Source organism: Anarhichas minor, unplaced genomic scaffold, assembly GCF_050575085.1.
Source record: "Anarhichas minor isolate MPS153535 unplaced genomic scaffold, ASM5057508v1 ptg000027l, whole genome shotgun sequence".
NCBI lineage: Eukaryota > Metazoa > Chordata > Actinopteri > Perciformes > Anarhichadidae > Anarhichas > Anarhichas minor.
This window is the reverse complement of record NW_027466473.1, coordinates 15943924-15952844: the sequence shown is the minus strand read 5'-3', so window position 1 is coordinate 15952844 and position 8921 is coordinate 15943924. Positions and strand designations below refer to the sequence as shown.

Below are 8921 nucleotides of genomic sequence, written 5' to 3'. Positions count from 1 at the left end.
ATAGCCGTAAGATGTTTTTTTGAGGAAAAATCCAGCCTTAAACGCGTAACTTGTTCTTGTTCTTTATAATACTGCACACAGTTTAGGGCAAAACAGATAAACAAACTGCCAATCACACACACACTGTGGCAGCCTTTTGTTGCCTGATGTTGATGTGGGAAGGACGTGTACTTATTTTTACTTAATGGATAAAAGAAAGTCAAATTTAAATTAAATTTGTGAATTCCTTTTGTCCATCAGACAATTGCAGCACACCAAGCTTACAACAAATGTTAGCTTTAGTGAGATACCTTTTAGAAATGTCGCTTTCCATCTGTGGTCTATTGATTTACCATTTTATTGAAGATATTTTATTTTTCTAAAATGCTATAAATAACAGCTTATATCTGTACTGACAAGAACTGTTTGCTCATCTACTAGTCTCTCTTGACAGACTCTGAGTCACACAGTAGGCAGCTGTTGATCTGAGAATAATGAAGTAGTAAAGATTTTTAATGGGTGCACTTAAGCTGGCTTTGCCTAAAGAAATGAGTCAAAAGTTAGAGGGAGATCCTCCCTACAGCTAAACTCTATATAAAGTCTGACAACGTCTGGTGTCTGTCATCATTCTGCAGCTGTGAAGCTTCATCGTCGGGACCATGTTCTCCTCTGCTGTCCCGTACAAAAACCAGCACTACTCTGAGCTGAAGAGCAACTGTATCAACGACAAGAAGCTATTTGAGGATCCAGAGTTCCCAGCCACAAATACATCGCTGTACTATAAGCAACCACCTCCTGGTTATGTGGAGTGGAAACGTCCAGGGGTGAGTGGCCCAGGTGGTAGTGGTACATCAGGCAATGAAATTATTGCTACAAATGAATATGCTCATATTTTACTGTACCAGAATACTGAATAAGTGTGTAACATCCATCTTCACTTTTCGGTTGTAGGAGATAAGCAGTGATCCCCATCTGTTTGTGAAGGGCATCAGCTCCCATGACCTGAACCAGGGAGTTGTGGGAAACTGTTGGTTCGTTGCAGCCTGCTCCTGCCTGGCTTTGAAGCCAAACCTCTGGAAGAAGGTGAGTTCATTTGATTGTGAACATGTGAGCCAAAGGGCTGGCGTCTTTAATGTTGGTGACCAAATTTTAATAAGGCTTGTGTACTGTAGCTCCGAGGAGTAAACTGCAGGTACAGCAGCACTGAGGTAAATAGTTTGGGTAAAATTTATGTAACCAGCTGGCAGCTCAGGTCAGCAGTAATTCACCTGCGGCATGATGTCGGTAAAACCAAAACGACTTATACGACACATGTCTTTGCTGGTAGATTATATAATCTAAATCACAATAGTACAGACCTATTATATATATTTTTTAACATAATCTTAATACTTTTACTCTTAAGTCTCAAGAGATGTAGGGTTGGACTGCAGCAGGATTTATTGACTAAATAAAATTCAAAAGTCCAAATGAAACAGAAGGCAGGCAGGAAATGGGGAACTAAAACCTGGAACACCAAGCAGGGTGTAAACAATGAAGGACTGGGATAAAAGATATGTAAAAAGTTGAACTAGGCTAGTAGATGATGACTGATTGTGGAAGTGAGAACAGGTGAGCAGGAGGAGAGGCTTTTTCCCACGTTTCCTGTTTTGCTTTTATTTAAGTCAAGGACCAAGTGGCACTTACAGTAACTGAGTTGCAAAACACACTGGAAATGACCCATTAATCACTCTTGTTGCATTGTGTTTGTGTGTGTGTGTGTGTGTGTGTGTGTGTGTGTGTGTGTGTGTTTCCAGGTAATTCCTGACCACACGACGCAGGAGTGGGATCAAAAACACCCGGAGAACTATGCTGGAATCTTCCACTTTCAGTTCTGGGTGTTTGGAGAGTGGGTGGATGTGGTGGTGGACGACCAGCTGCCGACAGTCAACGGTGAACTCATCTACTGTCACTCAAAAGACAACAACGAATTCTGGAGTGCTCTGCTGGAGAAGGCCTACGCCAAGTCAGTACACTTAAACCTGCAGGGGCCAGTTGCGTGACCATAGACCTAGTCTTTGTCTTAAACATAACTCAGACCTGGTATAGACACTTTCATGAATATGTTGCATAAACTCATCGACTGTAGCATAAACGTCCCTATGAGTGACTTGTATAAAACTCTCACGCTATGCATTATGGGTCAAATTACACTTCACCGAAGAGAACAAATGGCAGATGCAACAGCGCCACCACACAAAGCACATGAAAATAATAAAAGCTAAAATGCATAAATTCAACTGTCGTTAGAACTGTTTAGGATATTCATAAATGATTCAAGAATAGGGTACAATAATGCAAAAAAGTTGGATAAACAATAGAAATAGTGAGCTAAAAGTAATGTTAATGGTAGCAGTTGAAATAAAATAGGTTAGTCAGCTAACGTTAGTTAAAAATGTGTTAAAAGTAATGGGTTAACAGTCAAAATAGTTAAGCTAATAGTTAAAAGTTTACTAGCTTAATGGATAGCGTTAAACAGTTGAAATAGTTAACGGTAGGTCAGTTGGCGTTAGCTAACTAGCTAACGTAAACAAATTGTTGCAATAGCAACAACGCTCTCACTTCAGTCTTAGCCAGGGGGAGAGGTGGGTTACTGTCCTACCTCAAATTAAGTCGGTCTTAATATTTATGCGACAGAAAGGGCAGGTTTAATCAATTAGACTTTTCTAACCTGACAATCTAAGACCACTCTCAGGCCCAAATTAGTCTTAAACACATTTTATGCAACTGGCCCTGATTTTTTTATATATATATATATATATATTTGTGTTAAACTGCATATATTTTCATGTTTCTGTTACACATCAAACTTCTTACTTAACTTGGGTTTACCTTGCACCTTTTGCATCCAGGCTTACTGGCTCCTATGAGGCCTTGGTGGGGGGAAACACCGGAGATGCTGTGGTGGATTTCAGTGGAGCTGTGGCGGAAGCCATCGACCTGGAGAAAGATGCTTACTATAAGGACCAGGAAAAACAAGACCAGCTGTTTGAGGATCTGCTAAAGGCCTACGACCGTGGAGGAATGATAAGCTGTTCAATTACGGTCTGTGCTCCTCCTGCATGTTTGCTTCTTTGTCTCTATACTTCAGAGATACTGACCAGTTGTCTTTATAATTTCATCAGGCACAGCCTCATGAGATTGAAGCCCGAATGTCAAACGGCCTGGTGAAAGGCCATGCATACTCGGTAACTGCAGTGAAGAAAGTGCGTATGGGTCACGGACTGCTGGCCTACTTCAGGAACGAAACCATTCCTCTGATCCGCATGAGGAACCCCTGGGGCAAGACTGAGTGGAAAGGAGCCTGGAGTGACAGGTGAGGAGTGCTTTAAGTCCATTTCTTCTAGACTGTTGTTGTTCTAACCAGAGGAAGAGCAGGAAGTGAGGGCTGTGCAAACCATACACTCCTGCTCACAAGGGTCGTGTATAATGATTAAGATGGTATTTTGTTGAAAACAAGGACGGTGCGTATGGAGGGCCAGCAGAGAAGTTGATAATGGTCAACCTTCTCTTCTGTTGTGAGATGTCATATTTGAGATCTAATGTAACCTTTGTAACCAGACTTGAGGACCAATTCTTTGAAAAAAAAGCCGTATTTTATGACTCAAAAGGTGGATCTAAAACATAATCTAGTAGTAATTCATAAGTGCATTAATCATCTTCAATTGCTTTGCTTGCTGTTTGTCAGCTCTGAGGAATGGTCTAAGGTTGGTGATCTGGAGAGGGGCAATCTTGGCATCACAGTAGAGGACGATGGGGAGTTTTGGTGAGCGATTTTTAAGTTCCTTTAATCACAACGGTCAACCTGTTGGGTTTATCTCCTCTTTCAGAGTGTAAGAATACATTTTGTGTTCATTTTTGACAGGATGGAATTCACAGACTGGTGCAAGTTCTTTACAAATGCAGATGTTTGCCGTCTCATCAATACCTCTCTGATCACTGTCCATAAGAATTGGAATGAGGTTGTGCACTTCGGGAGCTGGACCAAAAACGCTGAGCCGCTCTTAAACCGCTGCGGTGGCTGCGCGAACCACAAGCTGACATACCTGCAGAACCCGCAGGTACTGCAGGCTCTGAATGGATTCCTCACATCACATGTGTTCATGCACATGTACACATTTATTATAACTAATATTCAACCGCTTCTTCTTTTGCAGTACTTGTTTGATGTTACAAAGGAGGCCGACGAGGTTCTGATTGCTTTGCAACAGAAAGACATGAAGAGCCACAGAAAATATGGTCAAGGAGAAAATCTAGTCATTGGCTTCAGTATCCTCAAGGTAATACTTCCACCATACTTTATTAATGAATGTTTGATAACTGATCTATAACTGCTTATGTCATCATAAATCAGGGGTATATAACATTGAAAGAGTTTAAGGATTTGTGAGTGATGAGTTTATTACAGAGGAAATGGTGTTCGTGTGGGACGCAGACGTTAGTCAAAGGTCAGTTTATTTAAGGGGGAAAACTGTTTTGTCAGAGTTTGGCTTTGGTTTTGGTCAAAGAATTTGGCATCATTTGACTTTTCTACTCATTTGTTGAGCAAACAGTGAACAGTTATGTGATTGTAATGACAGGCAGACATGACTTTATAGGTTTATCGTAACCAAAACAGACCATTTCAACAAGAGCCTAAATCACACATGATTAAATGCAACAAATGCACGTACTTCAGTTGATTGTTTCAATATGAACACCAGAGGGGAACCAAACACAGTTGGTAGCAATTCCTTCTAAACTCCCAGTAAAGTGCAAAGAGTTCAGTCGCCTGTACAGCTGCCATTTTTGAAATCTCATGTATTATGGGCGTATTTGGTGGTTGGTCCAGATTTTTAAAAAGGCGATTCCTTCTGCATTACAATACTGTACGTGAAACCAAAACCTCTACTTGAAATGTAGAATTCTACAATAGAGATAATTATGTCCAGAACTTTTATAGGGACAAATAAAACTCAGTAATGTGTTCCGAGGTCTTAACGAAGTGTTGAACTGCAAAGTCAATGCTGTCCTCTCATGCAAATGTAAACTTGCCAAACTAGATTTTATCCTACTTACTGGGATTAGATTATCACATTCAAATGAGGTAATGTAACCATATGCAGTGAAACTGACATCACATTTCCCGTAATACTTGTTGGAGACCTGGCTAAATTCTCACTCACACACACACACACACACACACTACACGCTCTTATCACTCTGACAGAAGTGCTGCCAAAGGGGCAGTTCTGGACAGCAGTAAATGCTGGTGTCACCAAGCAGCATGTGACTAAGAAAGCAAGCTGTGTGCGTACGGCCTGTTGCACTGCTGTGAGCCTGAACCTGAATTTAACCCTGGTCATCTATGGTCATCATACCAGTGATGTATCCTCCTCCTTCATCTGACGGAGTGCAGACACAGTGTCCACATTCTCTGCTTTTATGTTGTCACCCACAACACTTTGTGTTTCCCTGTTTGAGAAGATTATCAGTGGTTGAAGAAGGACTTTCAGTCTGGTATTTCTTTTATCAGACTGACAGTTATGAACCAGAATACACATTTTTTTTTTTAAAATGTAATAGTGGACATCTGAGGGCAACTTGGTGAAAGCCTGGAGGAGGACTTTGACTATTATGTCAAACTATGGCTGGCTGTTAACTACTCAAAAAAGAAGAATATGCAGAATAAGCCGTTTTATTTTTTGCCTAATTGACACACTATTTATCTTACCAGTGCAAGAATTATATTACTCTGTCCATAGACTACACACTTTTTTAAATTAATTTTTCTACCACCAGGAGGCAGAATAATCTATGTAAGCAGCAAACATTGTATTATCACTCCTTCAAATACTGTATTTAACCACCAAAAATAAAATTTCCGATCCTCAGTTGTGTCTTAATTTCTCTCCATCTGAGCCAAAAAACGTTCTAAAACCTGAATAAGGTGCTTAAAGCCACAGTGAAGTGTGATTTCTGTTGAAATATCTTATCCAGGTTTCTCAAAACCAGGATAAGATATTAACATGTGCAAACACCTTTCATGAATACTGCAAAAACACAATCATAACCAGGATACTTGAGTGCACATGTAGATGAAATGCATGTAACACTCATTGTTAAAATCACGTGCCAGACTTTATATCTGATGAGTACAGGAAGTGATCTGTTCAGTGATTTATTATTATTATTATTATTATTATTTTTTTTAAATGCTTTTCCTTTTCCAGGTGGAACTGAACAGGAAGTATCGGATGCACGACATCCTGACCCAGCAGTCTGTGGAGACGTCCGCCTACATCAACTCTCGGACGGTGTTCTTGAGATGCACGCTCCAACAGGGCCGCTACGTCATCATCCCCACCACCTTCAAGCCTTACACGCTGGGGGACTACATGCTCCGAGTTTTCACCGATGTGGACTCAGGCTGCAGGTACGTCTGTGGTGGAGATATGGTGTCTAGTTGTAAATCAGCAGCATGGCTGTGTTTTATGTTGACAGACAGAAATGGAACATTTCACTAACAATTATCAGGTCTTAAGAGACACTGAGCCTGAACACAGCTGTTCTTTCACTGTTCAATTCAGAGACTAATGGAGGGATTTCATCCAAAGAAAGCACTCAAAAGTGACTGTTTTGGAGAATAGAGACTTTACAATTATGTTCACATTAATCCCTTGCAAATAGCATTCCAATCCCACTGCTTTTCTTGGCCAAGGATTTTGTTTTGCCAGATTTTGTTGCTGACGTTCTTGTTGGCAGACTTTAACACCAAATCATATTGGCTCTAGGGATGCACCGATTTCTGGCCGATACTGACTCAGATAGCTGGATTGGTTATCGGCGTCAATGGCACCGCTCCAGTCAATTCAGTTTTATTTATATATATATAGTCCTGGAATTTTAATTCTTTTAGTTTCGATTCTTTTTTTGCTGCATTAAAAAGTTCTAGGTGAGAATTCCAAGATATAGGTACTCTCCTCCTCTCCTGGTCCTTAAATTCTCCTCTACTCTTGCAGGGATCTGACAGACGATAAGCCAATGGTAAAATGCTGGAGTTCATTCCTTGGATACCCACAAGTTGTGACTCACGTCTACGTCCACGGAGCTGAGGAGCTGCAGAACCAGGACCGTACAGGAGGTTAGAGGACTTTACACAAGCCAGACTTTTACCTGAAATCTACTAATAAGCGTGATCAGCACACGGGTATGGTTTGCTGAAATAGATCTTTACATTTTCTCATGCAGGTGCAGACCCGTATGTCATTATATCCTGTGAGGGCCGGTCAGTACGATCCACCATCAAGTTGGACACCCTGCAACCAGAGTTTACAACCAGCGGCATTTTCTACAGGAAGAAGCCCAGAAAGCCCATAACTGTGGAGGTAAGATGGCATCCCTCTCATCCTGATGACTGTAATTAATCTCAGTGACGGTAGAAAGGCATTGTGGGTCACTGTCCTGTGGAAACCATGTATCTCGAAAACTTCAGACTCAGAAAAGCTTGTTTTAAGCTCAAAGACGAGGCATTATTCAATGATCTGATATGTTTTTAAATGGTTTTGGGAGCAAAGTGTTGGAGAATGTTTGAGAAACGTAATCCTTGAATTTATATAAAAAATGTAAAAATCTGAGATATATTACTACCAAGTAGCTAACTTGTTAAGCAGCCCCTAATATACTTGTTAAAGTCAGATTTGAGTGTTTTCATATTGAAAAATAAGATGCAATGTGCTTTTGTAGGTCTTGTTGGTCATTTTTACATTGCAAAGCAAACAAACCCCCTTTTTTAATAAAACTAGTGCTTGGATATTATTAGCTCAACAGTATTAGTTTCAATGGTGTGGAAGGTCTTTCATGAAAAAATAAATTGAATATAGACTAATAAGAAAACCTCAGTTTATTTATATTTTTAATGCATTTTTTCACATTTATTTTATTTTCTAATATATGTCCGGTGCTGACAATAACTAATAATAATGAGAAAATTAACTGACTGAGTCCATAAACAACAAAAGCTGACATTGATAAACTGACATGCAATGGCAGCTTGGAATCAGCAGTAATTGAAAGCACAGGACATGATCTTTGCCTGATGACGTTATCGCTCAACATAATCAAATCAGACTCACCAACCACTCCGTCAAAGCCCTGCAGATGATCTGTTGTCCTTCTGTGATATCCGACGGTAAATCATACATTTAATACTCGACTGGTCTTCGTCAGGTGTGGAACAGCAACGGAGTGAAGGACGAGTTCATGGGCCAAGTGGTGCTGTCCGGGTTGGCGAAGGACACCTCTGAGCCTCAGATGCTTCAGCTGAGGAAGCGAGGACGGCAGATGGCTGACGAGATGCCCGGTAACATCAGTGTGCGGATTATCACGTCCACTCAGCTGACCGCTATGTGATCTCATCACTGACCTGAGCGAGGCCCAAATCGTTTTTTAAGTGTTGAACTATGTGGTGAACATCTTGTGAAACTTACTTGGCACGTGCCATCATCGAAGCGCCGAGAACAGTTGTGGTTTAACTTGCTTTCTGCTGTTTGATGTCCATGCTTGTGCCTGATTTTACACTATAATTTGCACGTTAGTGAATTGTTTGCAAAGTTGACAGGTGAGCAGGGCAGTTCGCGACAGAGTGAATGTCAATTCCTGTCATTTTTATCCAAATGTTTCATCTTTTAAATTCTCTTTTTACTTTTTAAATCATTGTGTAACTTGTGAAGTATTTTTATTTTGACGTTTTGTAAGTTGCGTTCAAAGATATCATTCCTTTTTTATGTTGCACAATAGATACTGTGAGTGATATGGCAGTAATATGTCATTCAAGTCTTAACATACATAAGTTTAATTTTGTCTATGTTCACCTTTATGCATAGAAACTCGTACAAGACATGATAATGTATCATCTATTTCTG

The 8921-nt window shown here is 40.4% G+C and overlaps 1 protein-coding gene across 2 annotated transcripts; it reads left to right on the top strand.

The window, feature by feature from the left end:
• Positions 1-638: 638 nt before the first annotated feature.
• On the top strand, positions 639-8409 carry LOC142960549 (calpain-5-like). Of its 2 annotated transcripts, none has more exons than XM_076102426.1 (12): positions 639-803; positions 931-1062; positions 1776-1984; positions 2871-3063; positions 3150-3334; positions 3707-3784; positions 3884-4079; positions 4176-4298; positions 6231-6433; positions 7020-7141; positions 7249-7385; positions 8227-8409. In XM_076102426.1, the coding sequence occupies exons 1-12, from the start codon at positions 639-641 to the stop codon at positions 8407-8409; spliced, it is 1926 nt and encodes a 641-aa protein (XP_075958541.1). The 2 variants fall into 2 exon arrangements, with proteins under 2 accessions (XP_075958541.1, XP_075958540.1); XM_076102425.1 differs by having other exon boundaries at positions 639-863; positions 934-1062.
• The last annotated feature ends 512 nt before the right edge of the window (positions 8410-8921 follow it).